This window comes from Gastrolobium bilobum, unplaced genomic scaffold, assembly GCF_033153095.1.
Source record: "Gastrolobium bilobum isolate Gb01-03AN ecotype WA unplaced genomic scaffold, APGP_CSIRO_Gbil_v1 utg117450, whole genome shotgun sequence".
In the NCBI taxonomy this organism is placed as follows: domain Eukaryota; kingdom Viridiplantae; phylum Streptophyta; class Magnoliopsida; order Fabales; family Fabaceae; genus Gastrolobium; species Gastrolobium bilobum.
The window spans coordinates 78261-96304 of NW_026896053.1; the positions used below are offsets into that span (position 1 = coordinate 78261).

The following is an 18044-nucleotide window of genomic DNA, read 5'->3' on the forward strand; positions in this document are numbered from 1 at the left end:
GAACATGCTTCTTCAACTTGTTGAGGTTGCCAATATCTGGTGGAATCTCATCTGTCAAACCATTCTTTAATAATACTAGTGACTGAGGGTTCATGAGGACTCCAAAACTTGAAGGAATTAATCCAATGAGACTTGTGTTTGATCTAAACTCAAGTGATTCTAAGCTGCCAGCCAGTTTTTCCCAGTTTCCCTTGGGGATAGTAACTTGATTCCTGTGTTGTGATTCAAAGAGTTTGAAGAAGGACAGAGCTTTAAGGTGCTTGAGCTCAAACAATTGTGGTCTAAATTCCAAAATTTTGGCACAACTTAGAGAATTTTCATGAATGGGCCCAATGTTCAAGTCAGTAACATACCAAACTATTAATTGTCATACTTTGAAAGGTATCATTGTGTGACAGAAGGTTCAAATAAGAATAGTTTTTGGATAAGTGTAGAATTGACACAATTAAGCCAAGCAATTTTATTTATTTTTCCTTTGGCTTGTAGCAGAATGGACAAAAGCTAAAGTTCACTTGAGAATTCATTACTAAGTATTTCGAAAGCCTCATTTGTGGACATAAATAACCCAACATAAAGTTCACTTGATAATGTAAAATGAAGCATAAATAACCCAACACAACTAGGAGGATAGAAAAATATCCAATTCCTAGACATGAAATAAAAAAAATTGAATTAATAAAACTACTGCAAATGGTTTCCTTGACAAAGCATATTCCCATGAAAAATATCTATTCAAGCTAAACACATCAAGGAAATGGTTTCAGCTTTATTGTGCTTGTTGATGAATCCTATAATAAAATTAATATATCAAGCCTTACACCAAACTACCAAAGCTTAGTTAATCACAAATTTTTACAATTCATAATACATCCAAATAACACAAAAAGGGCCTACATCCATGTCTGCAACACATATCTAAAAAATTAAACCACCCCAAAGCAATACATTCTCTAATTCTGCCATCACTTTCCCAATAACAACTCAAAGATTCAGACTTTAGAAAACAATTCCCATAATGACTAACATAACTGAAGCAGTAAACTGAAGGACATACCTGACCCTTCTCCCCAACTACATGCAACTCGTCCGACGTAATTAACTTTTCCCCTGCGCAAAGAAAATGACACTGTTAGCGGAACAATTATCATTTTTTGTTCCAACATGCTTGCAAAGGTAAGACACAACAGTAACTTTAGAATATGGGAACATTGAACGAAACTTACACGGAGAATTGATCATAACATCGCGGTTTCACGAAATGGAAGAACTCAGATTGATAAAGTGGAACATTAGGTCACCAATGATGCATCAGGTCGTTCTTTACGTTTTGTTTTGTTATATTTTCAGTTAATCATAGGCACTTTTGTCAAATTTTATTATATTCCCAACAATATTTTGTTTTCAACCAAACACCAATACTCAAAAATTAACTAATATTCCCAGTAATATTTTATCCTACCAAACATCATTTTCGTAAAATTCCCAGACAATTTTTGTTCCAACTATATACCCGGTAATCGTGATTCCAGGATACAAAAAAATTTCTCCAGTACCAAACGCCCCCTTAGAGGAACAAAACATTACCTATTTTCCAGACATAGAAGTAGAGCCATTAGAACCTGAGCAACCCTTGATGACATTGAAAGAGACAACCTTTCCTCAACCCCATTTCTTGTTGAAGACGAGAACCCCAAAAAGGTATACTCTTTTCCTTTGTAGCCATTTGGGTTGTCATTAACGTTTCAAAGCTTTGTTGAAAATGTTGAAAACGCTAAAGGTTGAATCTTTAATGCGGCCTTTTTAGTTTTATGTTTTGGACTTGAGAACGCAAACACCTTTCAATATGAAAACTTGGTCATTTATGTAATTTAATTTAATTTTTAATTTCTAAGTTTGCTTAGGAAGTGGAGGAAAGTGTTACTTTGATGCAGCGAAGACAAGAAAGGTAGCAGCAGAGGAGGTTCTTTTTGCACTGTCTGTCATTAAGAAAGCAAATATTGATTCTGGTTTTCTTGAAACCCTTGGCAGAAAGCAAATATTTCTCCTTGTAAGTATGTAGGAGCCTATATTGTTCCTGAATATAGACATATTTCATCGTAACTCTAAAGGGCTTCATTTTAACATTTACTATAAAGTAAAATTCATTGGTGGTTTCCATAGTTAGCAAAATGATATGTATAATATTGAAGTGAGATGTTTTATATTCATTGTACTTAACTCTAAAAGGCATTCATGACATGCCGTATATTTTTGGTCTAGAAAAGTGCAATATATAGGTCTCTTTAATTAGTAAATGACAGAGACTTTTGTATATGTATGTCTTTTTTGATTAGTATATGTCTTGGACATTTATACATATAAGACTCTTTCGATTAGTTTATGACAGAGACTTTTATAACAGAGACTTTTGTATACATAATTATATTAAGATCATTTCAACTTTCATTATATTTGTTTATCAGGTGCAAAACATAAAATTTGTATTAATTTTGTAGAGAGAAATTAAAAATAAAATTTCAATGGAAAAGCAATTTCGTCAAAAATTGATAGAATAATTTTTGACGGAGTTTCATTCATTTTCCTTCGAAAATTATTAAAGGATTTTTCGACGGAATTTCATTCTTTTTTGGTCGAAATTTTTTGATAGAATTTGTTTTCCTTCGAAAATTATCACATCATTTTTCAACGGAATTTCATTTATTTTTCATTGAAAATTTTCGACGGAATTTGTTTTCCATCATAAATTATTACAAGATTTTTCGACGGAATTTCATTCATTTTTCGTCGAAAATTTTAGACGAAATTTATTTTTCGTCGAAATTTATTATTAGATTTTTTTACGGAATTTCATTCATTTTTCGTCAAAACTTTCCACGAAAAATATTCCGTCAAAAATTTTCTACGGAAATAATGTCCGTCGAATCACTAATTCCGTCGAAAAAATCATTACCAACGAAGAGATACTCGACAACAATGATGCACGGACACGGGACACGTGACACGTGACACGACACGCTGACACGTTAATTCTAAAAAATACTAAATTCCGACACGTTGGGACACGTTTTGATATTAAATAAAATATTTAATATATATAATATAATTTATATTTAATACATATAAGAGTCCATAATAAGTCATATAACCAATCAAATATTTAAATTTCCTAACATAAATATTAAAAAAAATAGAACATCCAAAGAGTGTAGAGTGTAGAAAAAATAAAAAATTTATTTTACTTATGATTACTCACAGTTCAATTATTTTCATCTCCATCTTGAATAATCATGGCCTCTATCTCTGGCTCATCAAGTGAAAGGCTAGCAAATTGAAGATCTCCAATATCATCAAGTGAATCGAATGTATCTCCAGCAATATCCCACATTTGATTTGCTCCTTGTGCATAACTAGGAGTCTTTCTTGATAAGAGTCGAAGATTGCTATGCACATAAACCAAGTCTTCAGCATGTTTTGGAGTGATTTTATTCCTCTTGATGGAATGCACAAAAGAATAAGTACTTCAATTGCGTTCAGCACATGATGAAGAGGAGGGTTGTTGCACAAGTCTCAATGCTATTTTTTGAAGCATCGGTGTAAAGGTACCATAAAGTAGCCACCAAGATTTTGGATCCATAGTGTATTGAGTACTATTGATGGCATCAAAATCGCCAAAGGTTCCACTATTGCTAATAAAATCCGCATACTCCAAACTAATCCGGCTTCGGTCCTCCATGCTAGGAAAGAATCTCCTTAAACATTTTTGTCGCTCTTGAGTAAGCTCTAAATCCATGTGTGGAGGAACTCGACTAGAATCTTCCTGAAGCCATTGTTGACTATAGTATCTAAAAGAGAAGCAAAAAAAATCAACAAGTTGTCAAATTATATCAAGAGGAGTATTAATTTTAAACTAAATCATATTTAAAAACTTACTTGGAATTCAAAGTATGTGCCAAATAGTGTAGTGGAGTTGAGTTTTTTGTCCAACGATCCACAAGAATGCAATGCACCACATCATAAAAAGAGGAGCTCTTTTCCATCCTCCTCCCCTCTTTATGGTATTAGCTTTCTCCACTTTCACAATCATTGTATCCCACATATCATATATCAAGTGAAGACAAGCTCTATCAGTGTCACAAGCTCTGATCATATCATAAATAGGAGCAGTGAAGGCAAGTATGTAATCAACTGAATCCCAAAAACAATCATCCAATAATTTTTCCTTCACATGTCTGGCTCTCCCAAGATTATCATCTCTATAAATATTCCATTTTTCACTTATCACCATATTTTGGAGACCACTCTTTATTAAATTGAACCTCTTCAGCATCACAATCATTGAAGCAAAACGAGTATCAGCAATAGAAAGCAACTTCAAACTCACAAACTCATTAAAGATGGCCAATCTCATAGAATGATTCATAATGAAATGCTTTATTGCAACAACATCACCTACAATATTAGAAATCCAGCTGCATTCCTCATACGTTATTTGATTGCTCTCCACATTCTTTGCAGCACAAATATTTTTCACAGTCAAATTCAATGTGTGAACGACACACGGTGTCCAGGTAATAGATGAGAATTCCTGCTCAATCAATTGCCCTGCTCCCTTACAATTTGCAGCATTATCTGTGATTACTTGAACCACATTCGTCTCTCCTACTTCTTGAATAACTTCCTTTAGCAACCTGAAAATGAGATTTTTATCATTAGTCTCCCTCGAGCAAATAAACACTTAAATAGAATACAAAAGTTCAAACAAATAACCTGAAAATGAAATTCTTATCCTTAATCTCCCCTGAGCAATCAACTGATTTTAAAAACATTGCTTTACCATCAGATACTGCCATGAAATTAATGAGTGGCCTCCTTTGTGAATCACTCCACCCATCACTTACAATACTCACCCCTTTATGAGTCCAAGCCTCTCGAATAGGTTCACACAACTTATCAATATTTTCTTTCTCCTTTTGCAACAAAGTGGTTCGCAGTGAGTTATATCCCGGTGGCAAATAACCTCCAATATTATGATTTGCTGCATAAGTATACGAAGCTTGGAAGTAAGGTTCTTTGCCAAATTAAATGGCGATCCTGCTGAATAAAACATTCTAGCAATCAGGTAATTTAATTCTTCTCGCTCCCCAACATTAAATGTCATCTCAAGAGAACCTGTAGTTTTTCTTGTTTTTGGGCACGTGGAAGAGCTAGAAGGAGGTAAAGGTACATTTCTGGGTGCATTGGATTGCTTTCTCTGGTCAGTTTCTTTTTCTAATTTCTCCATCTCTATCAGATCTCTATTTTGCACCATTAAGCATTTCCCAATTTCTTTGCCTGATAGTTTCAACAAATGAGCCCTCACTCTAGTATATGAACTTTTAAAATCTTTTTTACAAAAGTTGTACATCCAAGATAAATTTCCTCCTCCTTCCACTATAGCATCTATTTTGGTAACATATTTCCATAAGGGTTTATCTAGTAATTCATTGACATCAGAAGCACCGGTAGCAGCAGTGGCACTATTACTTGCACTGGCAGAGGCAGAACTCGAATGATCCATCTTGTAATTCTATAAATGTGTTAAACAAAAATAAAATTAGTGAGATTGATTTAGTATATAAAACAGAGCACTAAATTACTTGATGCAAGTAGAACAGAACCCTTTATGACTAATTTAGTGTATAAAACAGAGCACTAAATTACTTGTGAAGGGACAAAGAACACTTTATCATATCAGTGGGGTTACTGTACTTTATGACTAATCATTAGAATCGGGAAAAAGTAAAACTAAAGTAGTTCGTAGGTCTGAGGGAGTTGGATTAACATGGTTGAAAGAAAAAAGAATGAAATAAAAAGGATCAAATCTAATGATTAAAAGGAAAGTGCAACAAAAAAAGGCACTTTTTTACAGCTTACATTTCCTATATGCATGAAAGTATGCATCCTCTTCTGTTCTAAACAATACTATAATAACAAAGAAACATGAACAGATTAGCAGGCATTTAGAATACCTCCTTGGTTATAATATAATAACATAGAAACCTGAACAAATAAATAATTGGTAATCAAGGATTTTAGGTAAACTAACTTCACAACTCATAAACATAATATATCAGATAGCTTATAAATAAACAAGGGAACCGATAGCCTCATCAACCACATTCTTTGCTTATTTCTACTACTTAGTTGTTCAATCAACTAAAGATTTGTATGAATTTAATGAAGACCAACTTAGGATTCCTACACAAGTAGCCAACATAAGATATTCCAGCTGCTGCTTATATATGGTTTCATTGACAATTTGTTTGAAATGATGCTTAAATCACAATATTGTAATTAAGTATAAGATGAGATAAGTTAGCCTTTTAAAGAGAAAACTGAGATTTCTCTTTATATTTTGCAGGTGGAGATAATTAAGCAAGTGTATTTTGATTTTCACTCAAGCTCTTCTTCCATCTTTGTGCTGTGTTCGTTTCATGTATTAATGGAGAATAGAAGTTTTGCTTGGTCAAATGCCCTATATAATTTTTAACTTTGTTAGTAGTGTCATTCATTCAATTAGGGATGATTTCGTTCACATTTATAGATATATTCTGAAAGTGTCGAATGTAACAGATCCCCCTTTCTCTCTTTGCTATGCTTACTCGAATGTAACAGCTGCTTATATATTCTATTTAAATAAAGAGAAACCATCTATTACTCTCGACTATTGAACACTACGGAAATATTAAAGAAACCATCTAGAGTATCAAGTTCCATTGTGAGCAGAACTTAATTCACTACAAGGTCCCATTGACTGATAATCAAAAAGGAGAGAATCGAAAGAGAATGGAAAGAGTCTTACCGGAGATGTAGACGACGACCAACGACCAGAGACGACGACCGACGACGAAAAAAGAGAAGGACCAGGCGGCGACCAGCAGCCTCCACTCTCCAGCGCGAGAGAGGATCAGAGATTCAGAGGATAGGGTTCATTTTTGATTTTTATTAAATATTTTTTATTTTTTTTAATTGTAATTTTATTTATTTTTTACAAAAAAATGCAAAACGTGTCCAAATACGTTGACTACGTGTCGGATTCGGTCAAACACGCGTGTCCCCCAAGTCAACGTGTCCCAAAAAGTTGACCACGTGTCGGACGCATGTCCGAACGTGTCCGTGTCCGACACGTGTCGGACACATTTTTTCACAAAAAACACGTGTCCGTGTTTCATAGCTCGACGGCTTCATTTCCGTCGATAATTTCGTCGCAAGCTTCATTTTTTACAGAATTTTTCCGTCGAAAAAAATACCATTTTTAGTAGTGTATAAATAGATACCTTTACTATAATGAAAAGAAAATGCGTTAAAAAGCATAACAATACTGACAAAATGAAAAAAAATACATCAAATATAAAATGATTAATAAATAAATATAATTTACATTTTGAACTAATCACGATCTGCATCTTATGTAAAGCATAGAAATGACTAAGAATATTTCACACCGAAGGCAAATATATACAGTTTTATAACGTAAATCATATCGTGTGCCTCTTCTCAAAATACATTTAAAAATCCTATAATGATTCTCAATATTTGCATTTGAGAATTGCAACTTAACTCAAAACTTAACATGTCTAACAAATTTAACTAAAAAATATTTAAAAAATAAAATAACGGAAGCCCAAACCCCAAATTCTTGTGAAAGAACCTATTGATTATAAATTTTTTAAAACTTATATGTTTCATGTAATTTTTAAATATTTTATCAGACTAATGCAGTCATAGTTGTGTACATCCTTAATGCGCAATTGTCACTTGACTTTATTACATGACTAAATCTTGAGAATTGTGCATATATCACATGAGCAACTAGTAACACAAGTACTAGGATGTTGCCGCATGGTATATGTTGAACCTAAGGCTTTCTTTGAGAGTTGATTTTAGAAGGGAAAGAAAGTGAAGAGTTTTATTATGGGTTTAAAAAAGTGAGGAAAAGGAATTGGGGTTTTTTAAAAATCCTTGAAAGCCATTCTTGTTCTTAAAATTAAAGTTTCCTCGTTTCCGAGAATTTTAAGAGGTAAACTATTCAAATTTACTTATTTACCATTCCCATTAAAATCAAAACACACATTCTCTCTCTTTCTCCCCGCGTCACTCCTCCTAATCCAAGCCTCTTCGCCGTCGCCACAGACGCTGGCTTCCACCTCTCTTTTGTTGTGACTTCCTTTTTCTACTCTTCCAAGAGCTCCACCTCTTTCTCCTCATCTTGTCACCAAAAACAACCACCGAAAACCCCACCCATCTCTTTGTCTCCAATTTTCTCTTCCTCTTCGAGCCATATCTCTTCGAACCATTCGCACAAGGTAAATATACTCTTTAACTTTCCTATTTCTATTTGGTTCCCAAGAAAATATTTTCTCTCCAATCTCACTATCCTCGTTCAGTTTTGAGTTTGCCCAATATATGATTCTATTGTCAATTTTGATCTCTAGGTAATGCAGCTCTAAGAGAGAATACAACTATTTATGAGAAAGTTCAGCATAAACTTCCAATTCCAGAAACTGAAATTTGGAAATTTTTGGAGGATTTGAAGATTGAGAGGCAAGTGTTCACCTGTGCATGTCTTTATCTTCTCGATAATCCTGAGAGGATTAGAACAGTGATTGGCTGTCCTCTAGACAAACACAAAGAGTTGCTACTTGAGATGGTGCTTGATCCTGTTGGTTCTTTGAGGAAATTGTTGAAGTTGTAAAAAATGTATTCTTTGTTGGACTTTGAAATTGGAAATTATGGTATGTCTATATTTTATCATTTATTGCGTTGTTGTTGTGTGGTCTCATTCAATTTGACACATGCTTCAAGAGTTCTAAGTATAATTTCATTTTTATTTTTTCTGTTGAAAGTTGTCCCTGAATCACTATATGGGAAGCCCTTTACCAATCTAGGTATTCAAATATTAAATTTTTGAAAGGTAATCAAAACACATATTCAAAGCACTTCATATGATTGATAATTCAAAATTGCTTATCAGTCATATGAGTACTTATTAGAATATTTCAGGGAAAACTGGACTTATGGGTTTATGATAGTCATATTTACATCTGTTAAGGAATATAAAAACATATTATATTATTTAGAAATTGCTTCAGGAGTGCCCACTGTGTATTACTGTCGTTGTGTAGTAGAAGTCCTATTATATATGGAGGGCAATTAGGCATGTAATGTAACCATTCGATGTAATCTAGCAAGACCATTGCGTCCCCTCTCATTCTGCTTCCATTTTTCCTCTGATCATTATAAGGGGTGATATTGAGGGACAATTGTAGTAGGGTCCCTAACAATTAGAAAATGAATTATTTGTTAAGCGAGAATTTAAGTCCAAAAAAAGACATGCAGATGGCAATCAAGCTTTACTACATAAAGGTCCATCATGAAGCGATAGTGGTTGAGAGTACAGCTGCTAAATTGGTAATGAAATGTTGCAATCATGAATATGGTGCCCGTGGAAGGTTAAGGCAATGGAACTGAAAAATTAAGACAAGTGCATAAGTTATTAGGATTGGTCTAATAGTGAGGGGTTTGGATAGTTTGCATAAAGTCATAGGTTCGAACCTCAGCCTACACATATTGTGGTTTAATAGTAAATAAGGGAAAAAAAGACAATTGCCTTAACTAGTAAATGGGCTTGTAGTTATTGTAACATTTATGTTAGGCTTAGCCTACATATATTAATCACTATCCTATTTTACATGATTATCACTATCTTATTCTAAAATTACTATTACTATCTTATTCTATATAATGATCATTGCCATATTCCGCAAACCTATTGAAAAATTTAAATAGAGGGTTGAAGGACTTACTTGAGAAATGTCATAGAGAGATGTTTTAGAGAGGTGATAGATGGTGTCAAATAAGGGATGTGGGATTGGTTTTGGTTTATATAAAACACAACAAATAATGCACAAGGCTCATGCGCAACTCGCCATGGGTTGCCATAGATCATTTATGTATCAATCTCGTGCGCTACTAATTGTGCACCCGCTATATGTGAATTAATCCGGTAAAATAGTTGAATTTGACATTAGTTCAATACTTTTTTTTTAAATGCAATTGTTAATTTTTGGGAAAAGTTCAAAAAAACCATGTGCTATTACTTTGAATCACTTACACCTCTATACTTTTTTTTAATCACTTTATCCCCTATAATTTTTTCCATCCACCCCCTTTTTTAACACTGTTAGAAATTTAACTAAATATATTTATTTTACCCTTCTTAGAAGAAGAAAATAAAGTGAGAAAAAAATAAAAAAATAAAATCAAATGTTATGAAAACTTAAAATACTTAATAAAAGACTAAAAGAAAAAAGATCAAATGTGTCTAAATAAAAAAAATAGAATAAGGGAAAAAAATTAGAAGAAAAAATAAGACCAAACATGTTAAAAATCACAACAGTGACAAAAAAGAAAAACCAAAAAAAAATGTCTAAATAAAAATATATATATATATTGAATACAAAAAAATAGAAGAAAAATTAAGATAAAAAATAAAATAAAAACAAAGAACAAAAAGAAACCACAGTTATGAATTTTCAATATATTTTGTTTTATTTTTTTTCTATTTTATCCTTGCTCTATTTTATTCTTTTTATTTACATATGTTTGATCTTTTTTATACCTCTATTTTATTCTCTCTTTTTGTTTTAAATTTTTTTACAAAAATCTTTAGTAGATGAGATGGCACAAGGCTAAAAAAGAGAGAGAGAGAGAAAAATCAGAATAAAATAGACCAAAATGTGAAAAATTAAAAAAAAAAGACCAAACATATCTAAATAAAAAAGAATAAAATAGATCAAGGACAAAAAAGAAACAAAATAAAACCAAATACATTGAAAACTCATAATTGTGATTTCTTTTTGTTTTTTTTTTTTATCTTAATTTTTTTTTTCTATTTTCATGTTCCGTTATGATTTTTAACATATTTGAATTTATTTATTGTATTTTTTTATTTAGACACATTTGATTTTTTTCTATTATTTTTTTTAGTCTTTTATTAAGTGTTCTAAGTTTTCATAACATCTGACCTTATTTTTTTCTTTTTTATCACATTATTTACTTCTTCTAAAAAATGTAAAATATGTATACTTAGTTAAGTTATGTTAAGTAGGGTGTGGATAGGATACCAAAAAAAAAAAAAAAAGTAGGGTGTCGATGAAAAAAATCATAATGGATTAAATGATTAAAAAAAAGTATAAGAGTATAAGTAATTCAAAGCAATATCATAGGAGATTTTTAAAATTCGTCCTTAATTTTTATTCCTAATAGAGAGAGAAAGATTATTCTATACAAAACAATAGAGACTGAAAGATTAAAGTTATTATTTAAGGTAATTCAATCATAACATAAAAATCTATATACAAACAAACATCTTCAAAAATATTTATTCTAAAATTAAACGTTCAAACATCTTACTGTACCGTTTCAGTTTATACTACATTAGTCTATGACTATTAAAGCTCTCATTGATAGTGGGAATTTGATTTTCAATTTAATCATACATGAATACATCACATCATACATGAATACGTTAACAATTCATGCGAGCAGTGGACGGTCAAGATCTCTTCTTGATTCCAATCAACGGCCATGATTGTTCATCTAAACAGGCACATTTCGCGCTTTCACAGACAAATATCCAGACTTAAACTTCCTTCCTCTGCGTGTTTCGCTTGCGAAATAAAGATCCTCTGAAAGGGTTTCTTTTCCTACAATTTGAAAACCTAGGTTCGTCTTTCTCAATCATCCATCACGCACTAGGTTCGTTTTTCTTCTCGCTATTTCCTCCTTTTCGGACCAAACTCAGTGACATCTTTTCTCTGTTTATGCGGTTCTTTACTTCTTTTTGTGAAAGAAACTGAATTGCAATATTTGGCGTTTCTTGCATTGCAGCGATTAGGGTTCTTGTTTTCTAAGAACGAAATGTTTACCCGAAACCGGCATTTGCGGTCTTCTTCTTCGTCCTCTGAGAAGAGGTCCTCCGTTTCAGAAAATTCAAGCAAGAAGGTCAATACCGTGAAGACCCATTTGACAAAGAAGCGTACCCCTCTCGCCGACGTAAGCAATAACAGAAATGCCTCTCTCGCCGGTGCAAAGACCTCCATTTCTGCTCCATCCAACCCTTTGGTATTGTTAACTGGTTTCTTCTTCTTCTTCTTTTTTATTAGTGGCTTTTGTTTATCGGTAATTTTAAGTTCGTGTTCTGATTGGTGTTGATGTAATGGTGATTACATTTGCTTCTTTTTATTGGTACTGGTCTTAGTGAATTTGTGCATGTGTATAAGAATGACTGGGTGGTGAGTGGTGGCAGAGTTGGTTTTGGGTGATGAACAACGTCGCATAATAATGCATCACATGCATCTTAAAGTTGTGTTGTTGAAGCATGAGAATGATGTAATAACAAGTTTGATTCAATTTATAGAGAGCCTCACCTCTCTCTTTTTTTTTTATCGGAAGACTTGGCATTCACTGGGGATTATTTGATTTAATACATCAGGCTTTACCACATATTCCTTAAATGTCAAACTTTTTGTCAATAAACTATACACTGCAAAGGGGATCTTTGGCACAACGGTTGGTGTTGTTGTCAGTTGTTTTACCACATAGACCCACACACTGACCCTTCCCTGACCCTGCACACAGCTAGAGCTTTATATTACCAGGGCGACTTTTAATTAATTTTGTTTAAGTGGGTTAGTAACTTAGTATCGTTCATGCCTGCCAAGAACTGGGGTATACATATGTTTGATTTCTGTACTTTAACAAACTGTTACTGTTATTTGAAGGTTCCATGTGTGTCAAAGACTGCCAAGACGAAGGATTCTATTGCCAGTTCGCAGAAAAAAGTTATGACCGGGAAGACTTTGAAAGCCTCATTGAGCATAAAATCAAGTGAGTTGGTACTTTCCAAAGACGCATGTTCAACCAGAAGTAGTCAACCTAAGGCTGGAGTTGGAGCCTTCCCTGCTCCAAGCACTGATGTTGCTGTGTGTCCTGATTTGAATATTGGGGTCATTTCTCCAAGTAAATCCTTTAGCGGTTCAGTTTCACTGGATGAGAGCATGTCAACCAGTGATTCTTTGAAGACCCCGGAATTCGATTATATTGACAGTGATGATCTCGTATTGACCAAATCAATTGATAATAAGACATGTAGCACACTCAATGTTTCAGACTCTTCATTACTAGCAGGTTCATTTATTAAAGGCTCAGTCTTGCTTTCTCCCTCTCCCTATGCTTTGGCTAATTTGGATTATACTTTTTTCAATAATTACAAGTTATAATCTGGAATACTTTTTTTACTGCCGTTCACATGCATCCCCCGCCAAATTGATTTCAGGGAGAATATGTGGTAGTGATACTATCAAGAAGATAGAAGCAAATGAAGTTGTGGATATTGACTACAATGTCAAGGACCCACAATCCTGTGCACTATTTGCCCATGAAATCTATGAATGTTTGCGTAAATCTGAGGTTTGTCATTTTCATCTATTTTACTGTTTTAATCTCCTGTTGCAATTCTCAAGGTTTTTGCTACCAGAGTAGCAGTTGTTTTAATATGATGTGTCTAATATGTTTAGAAATTTCCCGTTCATGACTTTGTGTTCCATTTATCGATAATGAATACAGTAAATGTAAGTTATCGGAACATTTCAGCTTCTTGAAGCAATACATGTTAATGTATGTAGCATTGTAGCTTAGCATTGTAGGATGTTTTATCTCACAAAATATCTGACATGTCAATTCGTTCTAAGCTTGAAAATCAAATTCAATTACTTCTAAAACTATGTTTGTCTATTTCACTTGTACAATCATTTTGATTATTTTAATTCAACCTTTGTCTAAATATTAATGAGAAAAATCTGGTGTAATTGTAAAAGTCATATTCACGTCAAGAGGTATACTCTGTAGCGTTTAGAGTGATAAAGTATGAATGCATCATTTTATTTTCTTCTCCTTTCTTTTACCTTCTCACAATTGTTAAGAATGTGAATTTGACTTTGGAGTGCAAAATAATGGATAAAATTTGCGATTGAATTTTCTGAGTACCTTATGAGAGTGATTTGGTCCCACCTAAAGGTCTACTGTTAATTTTGATTTGTTATTTTAAGGAGATATAGCTTTTGGAAGTTTCAAGCACAGAGTTACCTACCGTATTACATCTTTAATTATGCTTGTGGTTTAGAACTTGTATACTTTCTCTCTATTTCTCTTCATCTTTTGTTTTGGTCTATTTTCTGGTTTTAGGAAATTAAAAGGCCGTCTATGGACTATATGGAGAGGATACAGAAAGACCTCTATCCTATCATGAGGGCCATACTCATTGATTGGCTTGTGGAGGTAAACTATGGTGGGTGACGGTATTGCCAGGGTGATATATGGTTCCAGGGATTTTCTTCCTCTTTTTGACCCCATTTTTCAGATTTTTTATTACATTACAATTTATGATGAGTCTTGTTATATCATGATTAGTGGGCCTTTCTGTTTCATTAGAAAATTTAAAATGTCAATATTCTAATTCTATCTTCGTGCTATTTCATTAAGTTCCTATATTCAATGTTTTTCACCTTAATTTGTCTTTAAATTGTAGGTTGCCGAAGAGTACAGGCTTCTACCTGACACGCTATTTTTGACAGTTAATTACATTGATCGCTATCTTTCTGGAAATGCAATGCATAGGCAGCGATTACAATTACTTGGTGTTGCCTGCATGCTGATTGCTGCGTAGGTTTCTTATCTCTTAATGATTGTTTGTTGAGCAATATGTGCTTAATTTGTGAGTTTACATGCATGTTTCTTATTCTCTTCTGTCCTCTGTCATGCGTTTGTATGCCTATCCGGCAATCCCATAACTATAAGCATAACATTAGTTTGATTTTGCCAGCAAATACGAGGAGATCTGTGCCCCTAAGGTGGAAGAGTTCTGTTATATAACTGATAATACATATTCTAAGGAGCAGGTTTGTATTTTGTTATCTATTGATTCATACATGCAGCTATGGATGTCTTTTCACTTTTTAGTTGCCTTATTCTCCTAAAAAATATACGTATGAAATTACTGCAGGTGTTTCAGATGGAATCTGCTGTGCTTAATTTCTTAAAGTTTGAAATTACAGCTCCAACAGCCAGATGTTTTTTAAGGTAATGACTAGTTTTCATCTTATTATTGGCAAGTGCAAGTAGAAATCGGTTGCCCTAGTATTGACTTGTAATCATGCCAATGCAGGCGCTTCATTATTGTTGCCAAACGTACCTGTGAGGTATGCATTTTGATTGAGATTATTTTTTATATCTCAAGAGTCTGGATATAGTCATGACCCTTACTGGTTGCTACCTTATACTATTTTTAGGTTCCATTGATGCAGTTGGAGTATTTGGCAGACTATCTCGCAGAGTTATCTCTTATAGAGTATGGCATGCTTAAGTACTCCCCATCGTTAATTGCTGCGTCAGCCACTTTCTTGGCTATATACATACTGCTTCCGAGGAAGAAACCTTGGGTATGTATTACAGGAAGAGATTAATTTTACTGAGGAATATTTTTTTTTTGATAGTTATATATAGTGATGCTGTGCAACTATGTATATGTTTTGGTATAGAATTCTACGCTAAGGCATTACACCGGTTACCAAGCATCAGAATTGTGTGAATGTGTCAAGGGATTGCATTTGTTGTGCTGCGATGGCTGTCATGATTTACCCGCTATCAGGGAGAAATACAGTCAGCATAAGGTGAGAATACCCTTGTCTTGCTCTCTTGTGTATTAGCTTTGTAAAATCGGGTGACTTAAAGCAGTCAACCATTTTTAGTTCCTTCAAACTAGCTCTCCTCTAATTTATATAAAATAATTAATTAAGTAATAATCCTAGCGAGAATTAACGGGAATTGTTAATAACATGGATTTCGTTTATTGTATTAAAAAATTAATCATTTGAATTTCCTAGGATCTGTTAAGCCAGAATCTAACTTGATTATATTAAGTTTGCAATGCGTGCAAACTTCATATATAATGATGATCTATACCTCTAGAGGCTTAGTTTCATTCATATGCGAGTGATATTAAAAGGTCTGAAGGGGTTATCCATATAGAAACCAGATCGATTCTACCTGGTTATGATCTCTAGTCAGCAGTTACGAATCTCATCCACTCAAAACGAGGGATGTTGTTTCTTGAGTTTCTGTTTCAATTTCACGGTCATTTGGCATCCTTCCCCGCCCCGCTCATCTTATAGCATCTGTCTGCTACTCTGGAAGGGGTCAATTAAGTTGTAATTTTTAACAATTTACTTGTATTTGGGGTAATCTTTTTGTTCATTTCTAAATACTTCCGTTTTTTAATTGTTGTTGACTTATATCGCCAAGTATGATGTTTACGATTTGCTAATTAATTTCATGTTCTTTCATGCTTATGGATGCATTCAGTTCAAGTTTGTGGCAAAGGAATATTGTCCTCCATCAATACCTCTAGATATATTCGGCAACTAAAGCCCGCACACTATTAATGCTCTATATGGGCCATGCGGTGTCGGCTCTGGAAGTTTGGGATCATTGCAGTTAAGGGATGTAGTGCTTCTTAACCATCTTGGTTGAATTTTGCATATGCTAATTCCGTGCTAAATATTCAAGTTACTAGGCCATGTCCATTTAGACACACAGTGTCTGTAGTCCTTACTTCCTGCCTTGTACCATTCCACCTTTTTAGACTTTTATACATAAAATGATATAGGTTGAAATTGCATGCATATTATAGTATATTGTTTGGAGTTTAATTAGCCATGAAAATAAGTAGAGGAGTACTCCTTTTTCTTATCTTATTATTTAGATGGCATCTCATATTTCAATAATGGACTTGATCGCTTGATTTGTTAATCGTTCAGGGCCTAGTTTTGACAAACAACGGCAGGAGCAGATATTGTAAGAAAGAGACTGTTGTCGTAATACTATATTTGAATAATTAAATAATATCCAGAATCAATAATAATATAATATAAAAATCATTTTTATATCTTGAATAAAATTTCTCTCTTTCATCTTTATATTCGATGAAATTTCTTTATGTGGATTTAGTCTAAATTCCAAATAGAAGAATTATTCACATAAAAAAAATTCCTATAAATAAAGGTAAATGGTTCACGATCAGATAGGTCTGCTTAGGCCTTCTGATAGCCAGCTCACTAATTCACATGAGGGCAAATAATTCTTTTATATCTTATTCTTCCTTACTACTGTTGGGGGTGTAAATGAGTCCGTCAGCTTAATAAGGGTTTACGGCTCAATTTGTATCAGGTCACTCTCATTTTATTACATGTAATCAAATATAATAGGTTCACATCTCAAAAAAGTCTATTTAGAAAGCAAGTTATAGGCTTTCTTTTGCATATTGGACTTATAAACCTACAAGTTGTCTTATATTATATTATTTATTTTTTAAAATAAATAAGTTATTATTTTAAAAAAATTTGTTTAATAAAATAATATTATTTTAATTATTGAATGCCTAATAGGCTTCAACATACTAACAGGTTTATACCTAGACTTTTATTTTTTTAAATATAAGACAGATTAAACTTATAATTTAGACCTATACAAGATTAATAGATCAAATCAAACTTAAAATATTTTATACAAATCTGATCTCTTTAAGACAAGGCTCAGCTCAGTACAGCCTATTTATACCTTTATTCCCATACATGCCTCACAGCTATGTGAGAACAGTTATGATAACGCACTTTTCGTGTTTAAGAGTCTTTCCCATGCTATATATACCCTCTTTTCATCTTTGAGGAATCATCTTCATTCACCATTACTCCCATAGTGAAACTCTGTTGAAATCACCATTTTAAACATAACCGAGCCTTCACTACCTTCCCTTTATCCTCAACTTGCCTAAGACCTTCATGATGAACACCTTTGAGCTGTAGTTCGTATGCTGCCTCACTTAGTCATTGTTACATCGATCTACTTCACCCTTTAATGGATTCGTCAGTCTACTCACCCTCTTAACA

The 18044-nt window shown here is 33.3% G+C and overlaps 2 protein-coding genes across 2 annotated transcripts; one reads left to right on the plus strand and one right to left on the minus strand.

The window, feature by feature from the left end:
- Window positions 1-3256: 3256 nt before the first annotated feature.
- On the minus strand, window positions 3257-5557 carry LOC133297483 (uncharacterized). The gene is made up of 4 exons (XM_061496645.1): window positions 4908-5557; window positions 3993-4718; window positions 3618-3842; window positions 3257-3488 (listed from the first exon to the last, which is right to left on the minus strand). Exons 1-4 carry the CDS (start codon window positions 5555-5557, stop codon window positions 3257-3259), a joined length of 1833 nt encoding a protein of 610 aa, XP_061352629.1.
- Window positions 5558-11755: 6198 nt separating this feature from the next.
- On the plus strand, window positions 11756-16524 carry LOC133297486 (cyclin-A1-4-like). Its single transcript, XM_061496649.1, has 12 exons — window positions 11756-11799; window positions 11932-12165; window positions 12825-13230; window positions 13379-13512; window positions 14287-14379; window positions 14630-14763; window positions 14924-14999; window positions 15104-15180; window positions 15266-15299; window positions 15390-15539; window positions 15639-15770; window positions 16462-16524. The coding sequence occupies exons 2-12, from the start codon at window positions 11962-11964 to the stop codon at window positions 16522-16524; spliced, it is 1503 nt and encodes a 500-aa protein (XP_061352633.1). The 5' UTR covers window positions 11756-11799; window positions 11932-11961.
- Window positions 16525-18044: the final 1520 nt, after the last annotated feature.